At 46.6% G+C, this 21,112-nt stretch overlaps 1 protein-coding gene across 2 annotated transcripts in view; it reads left to right on the top strand.

Moving 5' to 3' along the window:
• The window catches only part of LOC143770331 (uncharacterized), a 600,942-nt gene that overhangs the window by 2,720 nt on the left and 577,110 nt on the right, over nt 1-21,112 (top strand). The window contains exon 2 of one of the 2 annotated variants that reach the window (XM_077259855.1): nt 14,187-14,237. In XM_077259855.1, the coding sequence (XP_077115970.1) occupies nt 14,213-14,237 (25 nt within the window). In that variant the 5' untranslated portion in view covers nt 14,187-14,212. Of the gene's footprint in view, nt 1-14,186; nt 14,238-21,112 lie in introns of those variants that run through there. The other variant, XM_077259863.1, reaches the window with a different exon arrangement.

Here is a 21,112-nt window from a genome sequence, read left to right as displayed (position 1 = left end):
GTCAAATTTTGTTTGAATGCAGATTACACATTTTCTGTTAGTAAAATAAACCTCATTTCAAGGCAGAAACATTACTGTGTCCAACAGTTATTAGATATATGAAACTGAAATAGCTGTTGCAAAAAAAACAATTTTTAGAAAACATTAAGCTTAAGATTAATAGGGGTGCCCAAACTTTTTCATATAACTGTATAATGCAACTTTCTCCCCCATCACCCCATCATTGCCCTTTCCACCACTTCCATCATTGCCTCTTCCCCACCACCACCATCATTGCCCTTTCTACCACCTCCATCACTGCCTTCTCCCCCACCACCCCATCATTGCTCATCCCACCACTTCCATCATTGCCTTCTGCCCCACCACCCCATTGTCCTTTCCACCACCCCATCATTGCCTTCTCCCCCACCACCCCATCATTGATTTCTCCCTGTCATGAATCCCAATGGCTAGGGATAGCAAGGGACAAGCAAAGTAATACAAAATATCGGACGAGCTCTAGGGTGATGGAACCTGGGCTGACCGCTGCCCTACGCCTGACAAACGCAACTAGAGATAGCCAGGGAGCGTGCCTACGTTGGTTCTAGACGCCACGCACCAGCCTAAGAGCTAACTAGTACTGCAGAGAAAATAAAGACCTCACTTGCCTCCAGAGGAATGAACCCCAAAAGGTATAGTTGCCCCCCACATGTATTGACGGTGAAATGAGAGGAAGGCACACACATAGAGATGATATATATAGGTTCAGCAAATTGAGGCCCGCTGTAAACTAGAAAGCAGAACGATACAAAAGGGGTCTGAGCGGTCAGCAAAAAACCCTAATCAAAAAACCATCCTGAGATTACAAGAACCCATGTGCCAACTCATGGCACATGGGGAGAACCTCAGTCCACTAGAGCTACCAGCTAGCATAGAGACATAATAAGCAAGCTGGACAAAAAAACCAACAACTGAAAATCAGCACTTAGCTTATCCTGAAAGATCTGGGAGCAGGTAGGCAGGAACCAAACAGAGCACATCTGAATACATTGATAGCCGGCAAGGGAATGACAGAAAGGCCAGGTAAAATAGGAACCACCCAGCCTCTGATGGACAGGTGGAAACCAAAGGCCGCAACCCACCAAAGTCACCCAGTACCAGCAGTAACCACCAGAGGGAGCCCACAAACAGAATCCACAACAGTACCCCCCCCTTGAGGAGGGGTCACCGAACCCTCACGAGAACCCCCAGGGCGATCAGGGTGAGCTCTATGGAAGGCGCGGACCAAATCAGTCGCATGAACATCGGAGGCAACCACCCAGGAATTATCCTCCTGACCATAACCCCTCCACTTAACCAAATACTGGAGTCTGCGTCTGGAAACACGAGAATCCAAGATCTTCTCAACAACATACTCCAATTCTCCCTCCACCAGCACCGGAGCAGGAGGCTCAACCGAAGGAACAACGGGCACCTCATACCTCCGCAACAACGACCGATGGAACACATTATGAATAGCAAACGATGCTGGGAGATCCAAACGAAAAGATACAGGGTTAAGAATCTCCGAGATCCTATAAGGACCGATGAACCGAGGCTTGAACTTAGGAGAAGAGACCTTCATAGGGACAAAACGAGAAGACAACCACACCAAATCCCCAACAAGAAGTCGGGGACCCACGCGGCAACGGCGATTAGCAAACTGCTGAGTCTTCTCCTGAGATAACTTCAAATTGTCCACCACCTGATTCCAAATCTGATGTAGCCTGTCCACCACCACGTCCACTCCAGGACAATCCGAAGACTCCACCTGACCAGAGGAAAAACGAGGATGAAACCCCGAATTACAAAAAAAAGGAGAGACCAACGTGGCAGAACTAGCCCGATTATTAAGAGCAAATTCGGCCAGTGGCAAAAAAGCAACCCAGTCATCTTGATCAGCAGAAACAAAACACCTCAAATAAGTTTCCAAGGTCTGATTAGTTCGCTCCGTCTGGCCATTCGTCTGAGGATGGAATGCAGACGAGAAAGACAAATCAATGCCCATCTTGGCACAAAACGTCCGCCAAAATCTAGACACAAACTGGGATCCCCTGTCAGAAACGATATTCTCCGGAATCCCATGCAAACGAACCACATTCTGAAAAAATAAAGGGACCAACTCAGAGGAGGAAGGCAACTTAGGCAAGGGCACCAAATGAACCATCTTAGAAAAGCGGTCACACACAACCCAGATAACGGACATTTTCTGTGAAACCGGGAGATCAGAAATAAAATCCATGGAAATGTGCGTCCAAGGCCTCTTCGGGATGGGCAAGGATAACAACAACCCACTGGCCCGAGAACAGCAAGGCTTAGCTCGAGCACACACTTCACAAGACTGCACAAAGGTACGCACATCCCTAGACAAGGAAGGCCACCAAAAAGACCTGGCCACCAAGTCTCTAGTACCAAATATTCCAGGATGACCAGCCAACACAGAAGAATGGACCTCGAAGATGACTCTGCTGGTCCAATCATCCGGAACAAACAGTCTTTCTGGCGGACAACGATCCGGTTTATCCACCTGAAACTCCTGCAATGCACGTCGCAAGTCTGGGGATACGGCGGACAATATTACCCCATCCCTAAAGATACCAGTAGGCCCAGAGTCTCCAGGAGAGTCAGGCACAAAACTCCTGGAAAGAGCATCTGCCTTCACATTCTTTGAACCTGGCAGGTATGAAACCACGAAATTGAAACGAGAAAAAAACAACGACCAACGAGCCTGTCTAGGATTCAAACGCCTGGCAGACTCAAGGTAAATGAGATTCTTGTGATCAGTCAAGACCACCACACGATGTTTAGCACCCTCAAGCCAATGACGCCACTCCTCAAATGCCCACTTCATGGCCAAAAGCTCCCGATTACCCACATCATAATTGCGCTCGGCGGGCGAGAATTTTCTAGAGAAGAATGCACATGGCTTCATCACCGAGCCATTAGAACTTCTCTGTGACAAAACCGCCCCCGCTCCAATCTCGGAAGCATCAACCTCAACCTGAAAAGGAAGTGAAACATCTGGTTGACACAACACAGGAGCAGAAGAAAACCGGCGCTTAAGTTCCCGAAAGGCCTCCACGGCCGCAGGAGACCAATCAGCAACATCAGCACCCTTTTTAGTCAAATCAGTCAAAGGTTTAACAATACTGGAAAAATTAGCAATGAACCGACGATAAAAATTAGCAAACCCCAAGAACTTCTGAAGGCTCTTAACAGATGTAGGTTGTGTCCAGTCACAAATCGCCTGAACCTTGACGGGATCCATCTCAATAGTAGAAGGAGAAAAAATGTACCCCAAAAAAGAAATCTTCTGGACTCCGAAGAGACACTTTGAGCCCTTCACAAACAGAGAATTGGCCCGCAGAACCTGAAACACCTTCCTGACCTGTAAAACATGAGACTCCCAGTCATCAGAAAACACCAAAATATCATCCAAATACACAATCATAAACTTATCCAGATATTCACTGAAAATATTGTGCATAAAGGACTGAAAGACTGACGGAGCATTGGAGAGTCCAAAAGGCATTACCAAATACTCAAAATGGCCCTCAGGCGTATTAAATGCGGTTTTCCACTCGTCACCCTGTTTTATCCGCACCAGATTATACGCACCGCGAAGATCTATCTTAGTGAACCACCTACCCCCCTTAATGCGAGCAAACAAATCAGTCAATAATGGCAGTGGATACTGATATTTGACTGTAATCTTATTCAGAAGGCGATAATCTATACAAGGCCTCAGGGAACCATCTTTTTTTGCCACAAAAAAAAAACCTGCTCCCAGAGGGGACGAAGATGGACGAATATGTCCCTTTTCCAATGACTCCTTAATATAATTCCGCATAGCAGTATGCTCTGGCAGTGACAGATTAAATAAACGACCCTTAGGGAACTTACTGCCAGGAATCAATTCTATAGCACAGTCACAATCTCTATGAGGAGGGAGCGAATTGAGCTTAGGCTCCTCAAAAACATCCCTATAGTCAGACAAAAACGCAGGGATCTCAGAAGGAGTAGATGAAGCGATTGAAATCGGAGGTGCATCATCATGAACCCCCCGACATCCCCAGCTTAACACAGACATTGTTTTCCAGTCCAGGACAGGATTATGAGTCTGTAACCATGGCAGACCAAGCACTAGTACATCATGTAAATTATACAGTACAAGGAAGCGAATCACCTCCTGATGAACGGGAGTCATGCGCATGGTCACTTGTGTCCAATACTGCGGCTTATTCATAGCCAATGGTGTAGAGTCAATTCCCTTCAGAGGGATAGGAACTTCCAGAGGCTCCAGACTAAAACCGCAGCGTTTAGCAAATGACCAATCCATAAGACTCAGGGCAGCGCCTGAATCCACATAGGCATCGACGGAAATGGAAGACAGTGAAAAAATCAGAGTAACAGACAAAATGAACTTAGGCTGCAGAGTACCAATGGCAAAAGATTTATCAACCCTTTTTGTGCGTTTAGAGCATGCTGATATAACATGAGCTGAATCACCACAATAAAAACACAATCCATTTTTCCGCCTATAATTTTGCCGTTCACTTCTGGACTGAATTCTATCACATTGCATAGTCTCAGGTGCCTGTTCAGAAGACACCGCCAAGTGGTGCACGGGTTTGCGCTCCCGTAAACGCCGATCAATCTGAATGGCCATAGCCATCGACTCATTCAGACCTGTAGGCGTAGGGAACCCCACCATAATATCCTTAATGGCCTCGGAAAGACCATTTCTGAAGTTTGCAGCCAGGGCGCACTCATTCCACTGAGTAAGCACCGACCATTTCCGAAATTTTTGACAATATATTTCCGCTTCATCATGCCCCTGAGAGAGGGCTAATAAAGCCTTTTCAGCCTGAATCTCCAGGTTGGGTTCCTCATAGAGCAATCCCAATGCCAGAAAAAACGCATCCACATTGAGCAATGCAGGATCCCCTGGTGCCAATGCAAATGCCCAATTCTGAGGGTCGCCCCGCAGGAAAGATATTACAATCTTGACCTGTTGAGCAGGGTCTCCAGAGGAGCGAGATTTTAAAGAAAGAAACAATTTACAATTGTTCCTGAAATTCAGGAAGGTAGATCTATCTCCAGAAAAGAACTCTGGAATAGGAATTCTAGGTTCAGACATGGGAGTGTGAACAACAAAATCCTGTATGTTTTGAACTTTTGCCGCGAGATTACTCAGGCTGGAAGCCAAACTCTGGACATCCATGTTAAACAGCTAATATCAGAGCCATTCAAGGGTTAAGAGGAGGTAAGAAGCAGCTAGACAGCAATTAAGGGCTAGGCAGCAAAACTCTGAAGGAAAAAAAAAAAAAAAAAAAAAATTTCCCTTAACCCCTTAACGACCTTTGACGCATACGCTGCGTCATGAAAGTCGGTGCCAAAACGACCTATGACGCAGCGTATGCGTCATGGAATGATCGCATCCCTGCAGATCGGGTGAAGGGGTTAACTCCTATTTTACCCGATCTGCAGGGAGAGGGGGAGTGGTGCTTCAGCCCAGGGGGGGTGGCTTCACCCCCCCGTGGCTACGATCGCTCTGATTGGCTGTTGAAAGTGAAACTGCCAATCAGAGCGATTTGTAATATTTCACCTAAAAAACTGGTGAAATATTACAATCCAGCCATGGCCGATGCTGCAATAACATCGGCCATGGCTGGAAATACTAAAGTGCCCCCCCCCACACCCACCGATCGCCCCCCCAGTGCTCCGTTAGTCCTCCGGTCCCCTCCGTCCGCCTGCCGGCTCCCCCGTCCTGCTGTCCGCTCCCTCCTTGCTCAGATCCCCCCCCCCTGTGCTCCGATCACCCCCCCTGTGCTCCGATCCACCCCCCCACCACCCCTTCATACTTACCGATCCTCCCGGTGTCCGGCCGTCTCCTCCCTGGGCGCCGCCATCTTGGAAAATGGCGGGCGCATGCTCAGTGCGCCCGCCGAATCTGCCAGTCGGCAGATTCCTTACAGGTACATTTTGATCGCTGTGGTAGGTTCTATCACAGCGATCAAAATAAAAAAAATAATAAATAACCCCCCCCCCCTTTATCACCCCCATAGGGACAATAATAAAATAAAGAATTTTTTTTTTTTTTTTTTTTCCACTAGGGTTAGGGTTAGAACTAGGGTTAGAACTAGGGGTAGGGTTAGGGGTAGGGTTAGGGTTACGGGTAGGGTTAGGGGTAGGGTTATGGCATGTGCACACAGAGCGGATCGGCCGCGGATCCGCAGCGGATCGGCCGCGGATCCGCAGCGGATCCGCAGCGGATCGGCAGCGGATCGGCAGCGGATCGGCAGCGGATCCGCAGCGGATCGGCCGCGGATCCGCAGCGGATTGGCAGCGGATCCGCAGCGGATTGGCAGCGGATCCGCAGCGGATCCGCAGCGGATTGGTAGCGGATTGGCAGCGGATTGGCCGCGGATCCGCAGCGGATTGGCAGCGGATCCGCAGCGGATTGGCCGCGGATCCGCAGCGGATTGGCAGCGGATTGGCCGCGGATCCGCAGCGGATTGGCCGCTGCGAATTCGAAGCAGTTTTCCATCAGGTTTACAGTACCATGTACACCTAAGGAAAACCAAATCCACTGTGCCCATGGTGCGGAAAATTCCGTGCAGAAACGCTGCGTTGTATTTTCCGCAGCATGTCAATTCTTTGTGCGGATTCCGCAGCGTTTTACACCTGTTCCTCAATAGGAATCCGCAGGTGAAATCCGCACAAAAAAACACTGGAAATCTGCTGTAAATCCGCAGGTAAAACGCAGTGCCTTTCACCTGCAGATTTTTCAAAAATCGTGCGGAAAAATCTCACACGAATCCGCAACGTGGGCACATAGCCTTAGTGTTAGGGTTGGAATTAGAGTTAGGGTTGGAATTAGGGCTAGGGTTTGAAATAGGGTTAAGATTAGGCTTGTGGTTAGGGTTACGGATAGGGTTAGGGGTGTGTTGGGGTTACAGTTGTGGTTAGGGTTGGGATTAGGGTTACGGTTGGGATTAGGGTTAGGATTAGGGTTGGAATTAGGGTTACGGGTGTGTTGCGGTTAGGGTTGTGGTTAGGGGTGTGTTGGGGTTAGGGTTGTGATTAGGGTTATGGCTACAGTTGGGATTAGGATTAGGGGTGTGTTGGGGTTAGTGTTGAAGTTAGAATTGAGGGGTTTCCACTGTTTAGGCACATCAGGGGTCTCCAAACGCAACATGGCGCCACCATTGATTCCAGCCAATCTTGCGTTCAAAAAGTCAAATGGTGCTCCCGCCCTTCCAAGCCCCGACGTGCGCCCAAACAGTGGTTTACCCCCACATTTGGGGTACCAGCGTACTCAGGACAAACTGGGCAACAACTGTTGGGGTCCAATTTCTCCTGTTACCCTTGCAAAAATAAAAAATTACTTGCTAAAACATAATTTTTGAGGAAAGAACAATTATTTTTTATTTTCACGGCTCTGCGTTATAAACTTCTGTGAAGCACTTGGGGGTTGAAAGTGCTCACCACACATCTAGATAAGTTCCTTCGGGGGTCTAGTTTCCAAAATGGGGTCACTTGTGGGGTGTTTCTACTGTTTAGGCACATCAGGGGCTCTGCAAATGCAATGTGACGCCCGCAGACCATTCCATCAAAGTCTGCATTTCAAATGTCACTACTTCCCTTCCGAGCCCTGACGTGCGCCCAAACAGTGGTTTACCCCCACATATGGGGTATCAGCGTACTCACAACAAACTGGGCAACAAATATTGGGGTCCAAATTCTCCTGTTACCCTTGTGAAAATAAAAAATTGCTTGCTAAAACATCTTTTTTGAGGAAAGAAAAATGATTTTTTATTTTCACGGCTCTGCGTTGTAAACTTCTGTGAAGCACTTGGGGGTTGAACGTGCTCACCACACATCTAGATAAGTTCCTTGGGGGGTCTAGTTTCCAAAATGGGGTCACTTGTGGGGGGTTTCTACTGTTTAGGCATATCAGGGGCTCTGCAAACGTAACATGATGCCCGCAGACCATTCCATCAAAGTCTGCATTCCAAAACGTCACTACTTCCCTTCCGAGCCCCGGCATGTGCCCAAACAGTGGTTTACCCCCACATATGGGGTATCAGCGTACTCAGGAGAAACTGGACAACAACTTTTGGGGTCCAATTTCTCCTGTTACTCTTGCAAAAATAAAAAATTCTGGGCTAAAAAAATATTTTTGAGGAAAGGAAACACATTTATTATTTTCACGGCTCTGCATTATAAACTTCTGTGAAGCACTTGGGGGTTCAAAGTGCTCACCACACATCTAGATAAGTTCCCTTGGGGGTCTAGTTTCCAAAATGGAGTCACTTGTGGGGAGTTCCTACTGTTTAGGCACATCAGGGGCTCTGCAAACGCAACATGATGCCCGCAGAGCATTCCATCAAAGTCTGCATTTCAAAACGTCACTACTTCCCTTCCGAACCCCGACGTGTGCCAAAACAGTGGTTTACCCCCACATATGGGGTATCAGCGTACTCAGGAGAAACTGGACAACAACTTTTGGGGTCCAATTTCTCCTGTTACTCTTGCAAAAATAAAAAAATCCTGGGCTAAAAAAATATTTTTGAGGAAAGGAAACACATTTTTTATTTTCACGGCTCTGCGTTATAAACTTCTGTGAAGCACTTGGGGGTTCAAAGTGCTCACCACACATCTAGATTAGTTCCTTGGGAGGTCTAGTTTCCAAAATGGGGTCACTTGTGCGGGAGCTCCAATGTTTAGGCACACAGGGGCTCTCCAAACGCGACATGGTGTCCGCTAATGATTGGAGCTAATTTTCCATTCAAAAAGCCAAATGGCGTGCCTTCCCTTCCGAGCCCTGCCGTGCGCCCAAACAGTGGTTTACCCCCACATATGGGGTATCATCGTACTCAGGACAAACTGGACAACAACATTTGGGATCCAATTTCTCCTATTACCCTTGGGAAAATAAAAAATTCTGGGCTAAAATTCATTTTTGAGGAAAGAAAAATTATTTTTTTATTTTCACGGCTCTGCGTTATAAACTTCTGTGAAGCACCTGGAGGTTATAAGTGCTCACTATGCATCTAGATAAGTTCCTTGGGGGGTCTAGTTTCCAAAATGGGGTCACTTGTAGGGGAGCTCCAATGTTTAGGCACACAGGGGCTCTCCAAACGCGACATGGTGTCCGCTAACGATTGGAGCTAATTTTCCATTCAAAAAGTCAAATGGCACGCCTCCCTTTCCGAGCCTTGCCGTGCACCCAAACAGTGGTTTACCCCCACATATGAGGTATCGGCATACTCAGGAGAAATTGCCCAACAAATTTTAGGATCCATTTTATCCTGTTGCCCATGTGAAAATGAAAGAATTGAGGCTAAAAGAAATTTTGTGTGAAAAAAAAGTACTTTTTCATTTTTGCGGATCAATTTGTGAAGCACCTGGGGGTTTAAAGTGCTCACTATGCCTCTAGATGAGTTCCTTGGGGGGTCTAGTTTCCAAAATGGGGTCACTTGTGGAGGAGCTCCAATGTTTAGGCACACAGGGGCTTTCCAAACGCGACATGGTGTCCGCTAACGATGGAGATAATTTTTCATTCAAAAAGTCAAATGGCGCTCCTTCCCTTCCGAGCCTTACCATGTGCCCAAACAGTGGTTTACCCCCACATGTGAGGTATTGGTGTACTCAGGAGAAATTGCCCAACAAAATTTAGGATCCATTTTATCCTGTTGCCCATGTGAAAATGAAAAAATTGAGGCTAAAATAATTTTTTTGTGAAAAAAAAGTACTTTTTCATTTTTTCGGATCAATTTGTGAAGCACCTGGGGGTTTAAAGTGCTCACTATGCTTCTAGATAAGTTCCTTGGGGGGTCTAGTTTCCAAAATGGGGTCACTTGTGGGGGAGCTCCAATGTTTAGGCACACAGGGGCTCTCCAAACGTGACATGGTGTGGGCTAAAGATTGGAGCCAATTTTTCATTCAAAAAGTCAAATGGCGCTCCTTCCCTTCCGAGCCCTGCCGTGCGCCCAAACAGTGGTTTACCCCCACATATGAGGTATCAGCGTACTCAGGACAAATTGGACAACAACGTCCGTGGTCCAGTTTCTCCTTTTACCACTGGGAAAATAAAAAAATTGTTGCTAAAAGATCATTTTTGTGACTAAAAAGTTAAATGTTCATTTTTTACTTCCATGTTGCTTCTGCTGCTGTGAAACACCTGAAGGGTTAATAAACTTCTTGAATGTGGTTTTGAGCACCTTGAGGGGTGCAGTTTTTAGAATGGTGTCACTTTTGGGTATTTTCAGCCATATAGAACCCTCAAAATGACTTCAAATGTGAGGTGGTCCCTAAAAAAAATGGTTTTGTAAATTTTGTTGTAAAAATAAGAAATCACTGGTCAAATTTTAACCCTTATAACTTCCTAGCAAAAAAAAAAAATGTTTCCAAAATTGTGCTGATGTAAAGTAGACATGTGGGAAACGTTATTTATTAACTATTTTGTGTCACATAACTCTCTGGTTTAACAGAATAAAAATTAAAAATGTGAAAATTGCGAAATTTTCAAAATTTTTGCCAAATTTCCGTTTTTTTCACAAATAAACTCAGAAATTATCGACCTAAATTTACCACTAACATGAAGCCCAATATGTCACGAAAAAACAATCTCAGAATCGCTAGGATCCGTTGAAGCGTTCCTGAGTTATTACCTCATAAAGGGACACTGGTCAGAATTTCAAAAAACGGCAAGGTCATTAAGGCCAAAATAGGCTGGGTCATGAAGGGGTTAAACACTTCTTTTTCTCCTGCTTCAGCCCAAACAATTAACACTTTGTGGGCCGGCTATACTGTCATGAATCCCAATGGCTAGGGATAGCAAGGGACAAGCAAAGTAATACAAAATATCGGACGAGCTCTAGGGTGATGGAACCTGGGCTGACCGCTGCCCTACGCCTGACAAACGCAACTAGAGATAGCCAGGGAGCGTGCCTACGTTGGTTCTAGACGCCACGCACCAGCCTAAGAGCTAACTAGTACTGCAGAGAAAATAAAGACCTCACTTGCCTCCAGAGGAATGAACCCCAAAAGGTATAGTTGCCCCCCACATGTATTGATGGTGAAATGAGAGGAAGGCACACACATAGAGATGATATATATAGGTTCAGCAAATTGAGGCCCGCTGTAAACTAGAAAGCAGAACGATACAAAAGGGGCGGACACCGGGACACTGTACCTGCCGTATACTACAATTATAGGGTGATGTATTAATTCTTTGTTTACCGCTTTCTTTTACCACTTTCTTTTCCTGTGCATTATGCTGTATCTGGTTATATACCAATGTGGCAGTATTAACTGAGCTCCCCTACTATTGTACTGTTATTTTGACCCTAAATGTGTATGGCTTTAATTAATATATTTCCTATCATGGGTCAGCAGGCGGTTTTCCGGTGCTCTGAGTGCAATATTTGTTTTTAATTGTTGCTGGGCAACTATGTTACTACCACTGCCCTCCTGCCTTGCACTACTAATAAAGCAGTTTTATTGAAAAGACTAAGGCTATCTTTTCTGGATTTATTTCCCTCCCCCTGTCTGCATATGTTTTGGATAGCTGTCTTGATCCGATACTAGGGTAAAAATAAACTCATTTGGGAATTATTTATTATTATACTTGTTTGTTTATTAATTTTCCCAAATGCTATTCTATAGATATTATTTGCCCTTGGTTACCCCTATTTTTCTTCACGATACAAAAGGGGTCTGAGCGGTCAGCAAAAAACCCAAATCAAAAAACCATCCTGAGATTACAAGAACCCATGTGCCAACTCATGGCACATGGGGAGAACCTCAGTCCACTAGAGCTACCAGCTAGCATAGAGACATAATAAGCAAGCTGGACAAAAAAACCAACAACTGAAAATCAGCACTTAGCTTATCCTGAAAGATCTGGGAGCAGGTAGGCAGGAACCAAACAGAGCACATCTGAATACATTGATAGCCGGCAAGGGAATGACAGAAAGGCCAGGTAAAATAGGAACCACCCAGCCTCTGATGGACAGGTGGAAACCAAAGGCCGCAACCCACCAAAGTCACCCAGTACCAGCAGTAACCACCAGCCACCAGAGGGAGCCCACAAACAGAATCCACAACATCTCCCCCACCACTCCCATCATTACCCTCTCCTCCATCATTGCCTTCTCCCCCACCACCCCATCATCCTTTCCACCACCCCATCATTGCCTTCTCCCCCACCCCCATCATTGCCCTTTCCACCACCTTTATCATTGTTTTCTCCCCCACCACCCCATCATCCTTTCCACCACCCCGTCATTGCCTTCTCCCCCACCCCCCATCATTGCCCTTTCCGCCACCTTTATCATTGTTTTCTCCCCCACCACGTCCATCATTGTCTCCTCCCACACCACCCCCATTGTCCTTTCCATCACCCCCATCACTGCCCTCTCCACCACCTTCATATACACACACCTCTCTGAACGTTCCCCCGCAGACACACACACACCTCTCTGCACGTTCCCACGCAGACACACACAGTACCACTCACCTCTCCGCACATTCCCCAGCAGAATTTTCATCGCTGGCAGCTTCCTCTCCAGCACAGCCACGCACTGAATGTTGACGTCATCTGGCTGCGCTGCTGTATCAGACAGGAGGCGTCAGGCACGAAGCAGGATGGATCCCTTCAGCTTTGCTCTACTGCCATTTTCTCCCGTAGGCAGCAGAGCTGCAGGCATCGTTCCCTGCCCGCTGCCCATGAGGACAGCGCCCCCCCCCAGAGCCTCAGGGCCAGATAAACAGGCCAGATTACCCTCAGTGTTAGCCACCTGCAGAGGCCCCCCTCCACCACCGGTGCATTCACATCGGCTTTTCGTATGGTAGATGCAGCCTGAGGCTAACACTGCCAGCTATTACAGTGAAATGAATATTCACCATTTTCCACCCCCATGGTGGCATGGGGAAGAGTGAATATTCATTTCTCTTTAGCATCGGGGTCAGGATTCTGTCTCCTGTCTCCTGCTGCTGCTCTTCTGGCACCGGGTGGGCACCCCTGACTCAGGGGCCCCATAGCAGCGGCATGGTGTGCCGCTATTAGCAACACACCACTGGCTCGGGCCCATGGAGCAGCAGAGGCCATTGGCAGCTGCCGGCCATGTATATCAGCAGGTGTCAGTGCCTGGGCCCACTGTACAGTCTTTCGGTTCTCCGGTGGGCCAGTCCAACCCTAGATGTGACTGGTCTAATGACTTATGTGCTCATCTTCTGAACTCAACTAATGTTGGCCAAGCCTGAAGATATTAACAGGGTTCAATTGACAGTCTAATGTTTATGGGGGCCCCTGACACATGATTGTTGAGGGGATAAGGATCTCACATTTCCAATTTAGATTGCCAATCCTTTTATTCTCTAGAGATAAGCCTCCACCAGGGATGCCTGGCAGTGGCTCTCTCATAGAGAACACAGTGATTGGCAGAGCGAGTGCGCCTTTGTATGGAAGATAGCTGCAGGTCTAATGATCAGCCGGATCATCATTCAGCCAACAGCTAGTTAAAGGGAATCTGTCACCCCAAAAATCGTATATGAGCTAAGGCCACCGGCATCAGGGGCTTATCTACAGCATTCTGTAATGCGGTAGATAAGCCCCCGATGTAACCTGAAAGGTAAGAAAAACAGGTTATATTATACTCACCCAGGGGCGGTCCTAGTTAGTTTCGGGTCCTATGGGCGTCGCGGTCCATGTTCGGCGCCTCCTATCTTCATACGATGACGTCCTCTATTTGTCTTCCTGCCGCGGCTTTTTGGGGTGACAGATTCCCTTTAACTTGTGTGAGGGGCTTTAAACCCCTCATTGACAACATATAGCTGTCAGTTACAGTATCTCTCCCAACTACCACACACAGGAGCCGTCATCTGGAGGTGACTTATCTCAGGCAGGGGAGAAATAATCTGTTTTTCCAAGTGATATTGCCCCATAATAGATTCTTGCAGTTTTGCTTAGCCATGTACATTCTGTATAAATATCCGCAGTAATACATGCAACAAGGAAACGTGCATACCACTCTGCATATAACCTGCAGATTTCATTATGGATTAGCTGCAGATTCAGGGCTGATCACTTTTTGAGGAATGTTATATATATGTGAACTTTTTTTTTTCTAAATATAATAACGCTTTTCATCTTGCAGATGTTACTTCATCCCCAGGTTCAGGAATGAGCAGTATAAGCCCCAATGATGGTAAGTACGAATCTTCCTCCTTTTTAGAACAACCATATTATGGTACTCAGCAAATGATCCTACATCTCATGTACAATTCACAATCCTAATAAGTAACAGATCTACTGAGAAATGGTTTCTGTTAAATCAGTACTATGATATGTTTGCTGGGTGCTTTTTACTTTATAGCTATTTGTGGTAGCATTGTGATTCGGGAGTCTTAATGCAACCAACAGAGGCATGAGGCGAAAACAATCAAGGATGATTATAATTCTATTTAGATACAGTGACATCAAGTAACTCTGAGCAATTATTGCTAGTAACTAGGCAGATTAACATTCAAACTAAGATAACTACAGATGGGTAAAACTGAACCGTAAAGTTCGGGGTCAGTACTGAACATCTACTGTTATGCATGTACCCAGAACACGGACATCTCCAGGAGAACAGGAAGAGCAGGCACTGGCTGATGGGAGTATTCATCAGCCATCTCCTGTGCTACAATTAAATAAAAAAACAGCATAGGGTCTCTTCTATTTTTGATAACCAGCATGACAAAACCTACAGCTGCAAGCTGCAACCCTGAGCTGTCAGCTTTATCATTGCTGGTTATCAAGAATAGAGAGGTCCCACTCTGTTTTTAAAATTGAAAAAGGACAAGTGTATATACCAAACAGCGCTCAGAAATAGGAAATAGGAGAAAAGGTGTCCTCCTGCAGGAATTTGTGCTGAGTATCCAGCAATACTAACGCTAGAAGTAAATCCCCACTGCGAGAGGGTGTCTTAATTTCACAAGAGTAGCAGTGTACTTGTGAAATAAATTTGTCAAAATACCACCACACGTATAAAGATGTTAATGCATATATGTGTAGTTATACACAGAAGCTACAACTACTATTTTAGGAATAGGTTGCTAGAGAAGCTGGGTGCACTGATCCTGCTGACGTCAGGAAAGCTGGGTGCACTGTGTCCATAGCCGCGGTGTACTTATACAATACATATACCAGACTGCCACCACATGTGTATTAATGCTAATGCCTATAATTAAACATAAAGGCTCAAACTATTACCTTGGGTTTTGGTAGCGGGTAGCTAGAAGAGCTGGGTGCACTAATCTTCCTGTTGATAGGAAAGCTGGGTGCGCTGTGTCCGGCTTGTGTCGTGGAAAGACGGCGCTATTTCTGTGGTCCTAGCACTGAGCTCCTAGCAGTCATCTGCATAGGTCCATCTGTAGCAACACGTAACCATGGATCTAAGGAACTAAGGATTCCGGAGGCTATATGGGGTTAAATTTGGGCAATAATAGTGTACACCAGATGCTGTCCCGGCCAGTGGCAGGTCTAAGGAATACTATTGTCAAGTGACCATATGACCGCGTATAATAGGGTTAGTGATTTCACACCCCTACCTGTAAACAGGTGTATAGAAATATAGATAGGGTCCTAATCCTACGCATTTCGGGAGCTTGCGGCTTCCTTCATCAGGAAATCTGGAACCTCGGTTTGGCCCACGGGGATTTTATATTAAAGAAGTCCTTTCTGTGAGGTTAAGCAGGCAAAGTCGCTCCCTCTACAAATCATCCAGCACAATTTAGTTTCATTAGATTTCGTCTGGCCAGCAGATGGCAATCTCTCCTCATTAATGCAAGGGCTCTTCAGGAATATCACGGTTTCTTATTACAGCATATGGCTTTGTCTGCATGTTTATCATATTTCTGTGAGCAGCCTGGGTGATGAAAATATACTACTCTGTCCTGTTTTCCTATTTTCCTTTTTTTGCTTTTCCAAGACACTATTATCCCATCAACAAAAAAGAAAGTAACCCAGTATGCTATATTGGGTATCAAATACACATAGGGAAAAAAAACAATGACAGCAGAACTTTTGTGACATGTACTTTTCTTAAATTGAATTAGGCCGAGTTCACATTAGCGTATCTATGCGCAGCGTATGCCTAAAGAAAAAATCCAGCTCACCATAGTTGTAATCCCTGGAGGCTCGGAGCACGGAAACACTGTGTCAAGGCGTGAGGAATGCAGGAAATAGAAAAAAATCCAGCTCAACGAGGTGGTGAAAAAGCAAAGTCTTGGTACTTTATTCACTTCATATCAAAAAATAGAGGATAAAACAACAGCACAATATAATTAAAAACACTATCTACGCGTTTCTGGTGACATAGCACCCTTAGTTCATGACTAAGGGTGCTATGTCACCAGAAACGCGTAGATAGTGTTTTTAATTATATTGTGCTGTTGTTTTATCCTCTATTTTTTGATATGAAGTGAATAAAGTACCAAGACTTTGCTTTTTCACCACCTCGTTGAGCTGGATTTTTTTCTATTTCCTGCAGCGTATGCCTGCATACAGATCCGCATAGATCTGCAAGCGTCTTGTGTAAATATATTTAGCATTGTGTATGCAGGGACATGCGTTTGCATCAGTTCGCATTCGGATGCGTCCGCATTTGTCATTTCGCGGTGTGCAGTGAACGCAACATGTTGCATTTTTTGAGGAGTCAAATATGTGCAGGCATGCGCATGCGGATGAGCCCGTCAAAACAACGCATTACTGTCTATGGCAACACATTGATATGTAGGAAGATGGATGGGGCTAGTGGTCCCTCTTGTGTGTCTGGGCCGGAACTGTCGGGCTGTCACAATTGTTGCTGGGGGAAAGACTTCCTGACTGGAGCAGACCTTTGCACCTGACTGATGGGGGCTGATCATGTATAAAAGGGACTGAGCACGGGTAGTCGGGGCTTTTGTCGGGTACCCAACATGTGCGATAAGAGGTTGACTCCCTCTCCGCTGACCAACTCCATTTGACAGATCAGACTATGGACCCCACACAGACAGACCTTGTTTCCGAAAGGGACATTTATACGCCGCCCTCTGACCCCGAGAGTGCTTACCTGTGCCTCTGACAACCGCAGACGGATCGCGCAGTACCGATCCCGCAGTGCACGCTGAGTACAGGAGTGAGATTGTGGCCTGCTCTCCGTAGCACTTCACCAGTGGTGCTACAAACTTGCTCACAGACAGCTCCCCGTTCCAAGATCAGGAGACCACGTGCAGGAAGAACCGGATACTTCTCTGCCATGCAGAGACAGTGCTTCACTTATCTCCAGGACCGGATTAGGAACAGCGCTATCGTGGGATTTTCCAGCCTCCTCCATCCAAGAACCAGAGACTGATAAGTTAACTTGTTATTTGACCCTCTGCTATTACCCGGTTGCCGTTATCATTTTTGTGTTGTTTACATATTGTTCTCCCATTCTCCCTGTGTGGAGAGTAACTGCTGAATTGGTTAATTATAAAGAACCAGTTAACCTTTGCTCTGTCTCCTGCCTGATACTGCATCCCTCATTCCTGCTAGTACCTTACATTTGACGTCGTCGGCAGACTGCATTCTAACAGCACGGAGGTGGCAGATCAAGCAGTTGATGGTGGCCCCAAGTCAGGGCCGTATTTTCCACTAGGCACTTGAGGGCACGTGCCTAGGGTGCCAGGATGCAGAGGGGGCGGTACCTGAGCAAGTATTTTTTTTTCCACCTGTGTACCCAGGGACTGTTATATAGCGTCTGTGGGTGCAGAGCGGCTGGAGGCGGGAGACTGGCAGGGAAGAGGCAAGACAGTGGAAAGGACTGGAGTGGGGTGTGGAGGAGGGAAGAAGCTGCAGCCTGAAGAGTAGGAAGATGAGGAAAAGGAGCATTAGCGGCACTGGAGAAGTGGGATGTACGGAGGCAGAACTAAGCACCCCGAGGCTGTGAGTAGCCAGAAGACGCTGTGCACGGAATGGCCAGCTCTGCTTGCAGTGCTGGGATCACCAGTCTCCAGCATTTCGCCTCCTCCCAGGACCGGTTGAGCCTTGCTTCTTCCTGATACCTTCTGCGGCTTCAGGATACCATTCGCAGAGGAGAGGTGAATGGTGCTGTGTGTGTATATGTGTGTGTGTGTGCAGAGAAGTGAATGGTGCTGTGTGTGTCTGTGTGTGTGTAGGTGGAGGAGAGGGCAATGATGGGGGTGATGGGGCAGAAGGCAATGACTGGGTTGACAGAGAGGGCAATGATAGGTTGATAGGGCAGAAGGCAATGATTGGGTTGACAGAGAAGGCAATGATGGGGTGATGGGGCGGAAGGCAATGATTGGGTTGACGGACAGGGCAATGTTAGGAGTGATGGGGAGGAGGAAATGATGGAGGTGGTGAATGGGCAATAATGGGGTGGTGGGGAGGAGGAAATGATGGAGGCAGTGTAATGGGCAATGATGGGGGTGGTGGCAGAAAAGACAATGATGGTGGTGGTGGAAAGGGCAATGATGGGGATGGTGGGGGAGGAGGCAATGATGGAGGTGGAGGAATGGGTAATGATGGGGTGGTGAGGAGGAGGAGGAAAAGATGGAGGTCGTAGATGGGTAATGATGGGGATGGTGGGGAGGAGAAAATGATGGAGGTCGTGGAATGGGTAATGATGGGGTGGTGGGGGAGAAGACAGTGATGATGGCAATGAAAGGACAAATATGGGGAATGGTGGCAAAGGAGGAAATGATGGAGGTGGTGGAATGGATAATGATGGGGTAGTGGGGGGGAAGGCAATGATGGTGGCAGTGGAAAGGACAATGATGGAGGTGGTGCGGAGGAGGCAATGATGGAGGTAGTGGAATGGGCAATAATGGGATGGTGGGGAGAAGGCAATAATGGAGGTGGGGAAGAGGTCAATCATGGGGTGGGGGAGAGGGCAATAATGGGATGCTGGGGGAGGAGGACAATGAGGGGTGTGGGGGATTGGGATGGGAGGAAGGGGGATTTATAATGGATTTAGGAACAGGGGGAGGTGGAGGAAGACGTTATCGATTATTATGGCTAAAGCAGTCACTTAGTATAAAGTGTACTCACTTATGTATAGCACAGTCCCATGTGTATATATACTGCTCAAAAAAAATAAAGGGAACACTTAAACAACAGAATATAACTTCAAGTAAATCAAACTTCTGTGAAATCAAACTGTCCACTTAGGAAGCAACACTTACAATCAATTTCACATGCTGTTGTGCAAATGGAAGAGACAACAGATGGAAATTATTGGCAATTATCAAGACACACTCAAGGAGCGGTTCTACAGGTTAGGACCACAGACCACATCTCAGTCAGTACCAATGCTTTCTGGCTGATGTTTTGGTCACTTTTGAATGTTCATGGAATCATAGAATGGTAGAGTTGATTTCCTGGGGGGATGATGGAGCACACATATGGAGCAGCAAAAAAGGCAAATACAATTCTGGGATGTATTAACAGAAGCATACAATCTAGATCACGTGAAGTCATTATTGCCCTCTACTCCTCTTTGGTCAGACCTCATATGGAATACTTTGTCCAGTTTTGGGCACCACATTTTAAAAAAAGACATCAACAAACTGGAGCAAGTTCAGAGAAGAGCGACCAGAATGGTGACTGGTCTGCAAACCATGTCCTATGAGGAACGTTTACAGGGTTTGGGAATGTTTAGCTTGAAAAAAAGAAGACTAAGAGGAGACTTAATAGCTGTCTACAAATATCTCAAGGGCAGTCACATTGTAGAAGGATCATCTTTATTCTCATTTGCACAAGGAAAGACTAGAAGCAATGGGATGAAACTGAATGGGAGGAGACACAGATTAGATATTAGACAGACAGGGTGATCAACGAGTGGAACAGGGTACCACGAGAGGTGGTGAGTTCTCCTTCCATGGAAGTCTTCAAACAGAGGCTGGACAGACATATGTCTGGGATGATTTAGTGAATCCTGCTTTGAGCAGGAGGTTGGACCAGATGACCCAGGAGGTCTCTTCCAACTCTACCATTCTAGGATTCTATGATATCCTTCCTACAGCGTCCGGAGCCCGGTGTGGGAGGAAATGGTGGGTACTGGGGGCACGGAATGCCAGCACTGTGGGGTGGTCGGGACTGGAGGAAATTAGTGTCCTCTATGTGACTGCTGCATGGACCGGGGCAGGGTGTGGGCAGCGGGAACTGGCAGCTATACCTGGTCCTGCGGTGGAAGATTTGTGTGCATGAAGTGAGCTGCCAGTCCAGTTGTGGACTGAGTCCTCCTTTGGGAAGTGCATTATACTATATTGAGACCTATGGGGAGTGCGCTATGCTTTATTGAGGAGTATCTGGTGTATTATGCTATATGGAGGCTATCTAGGGGGCCATCATACAGTGTGGAGATTACAGTGACAGGGCCATCATACAGTGTTGAAGCCATTAAATAGTTTGGGGGATGTTAAGGGGGTCAGTATATATACAGGGTGGGCCATTTGTTGTGAATTCCGTTCTCGGACTCCCTCCTGTGGTCGTGAATGGTACTTTGGTTGGTTCTGCTCTTGGACTCCCTCTGGTGGCTTTGAGTGGAACTGCTGGTCACTGAGGTTGCTTCCTCAGCTGCCCTCGTTACTTCATGCCAGCTGTCAATGTATCAGTACTGGTTCAGATCTCTCGTGGATTCCTTTGATGACCTGTCTACTCCAGCAGAAGCTAAGTCCCTGCTAGTTCATTTGTTGTTCATTGCTTACTGAATATATTTCTTAGTACTTGCTAAATTCTAGTCCGGCTTGCTATCATGTGATTTCCTTGCTAGCTGGAAGTTCTGGGGGTGCAGGGTGGCACCTCCACACCGTGAGTCGGTGGGGAGGTCTTTTGCACACTCTGCGTGGTTTTTGTAGTTTTTTGTGCTGACCGCATATATCCCTTTTCTATCCTCTGACTATTTAATTAAGACTGGCCTCCTTTGCTAAACCTGTTTCATTCCTGCGTTTGTTACTTTCCTCTTAACTCACAGTCAATACATGTGGGGGGCTGCCTTTTCCTTTGGGGAATTTCTCTGAGGCAAGGTAAGGCTTTATTTCTTATCTTTAGGGG

This window comes from Ranitomeya variabilis, chromosome 1 (genome assembly GCF_051348905.1).
Source record: "Ranitomeya variabilis isolate aRanVar5 chromosome 1, aRanVar5.hap1, whole genome shotgun sequence".
Lineage (NCBI taxonomy): Eukaryota > Metazoa > Chordata > Amphibia > Anura > Dendrobatidae > Ranitomeya > Ranitomeya variabilis.
Note: the sequence above shows the minus strand (reverse complement) of the source record. Positions and strands in the feature narration are given on the sequence as shown.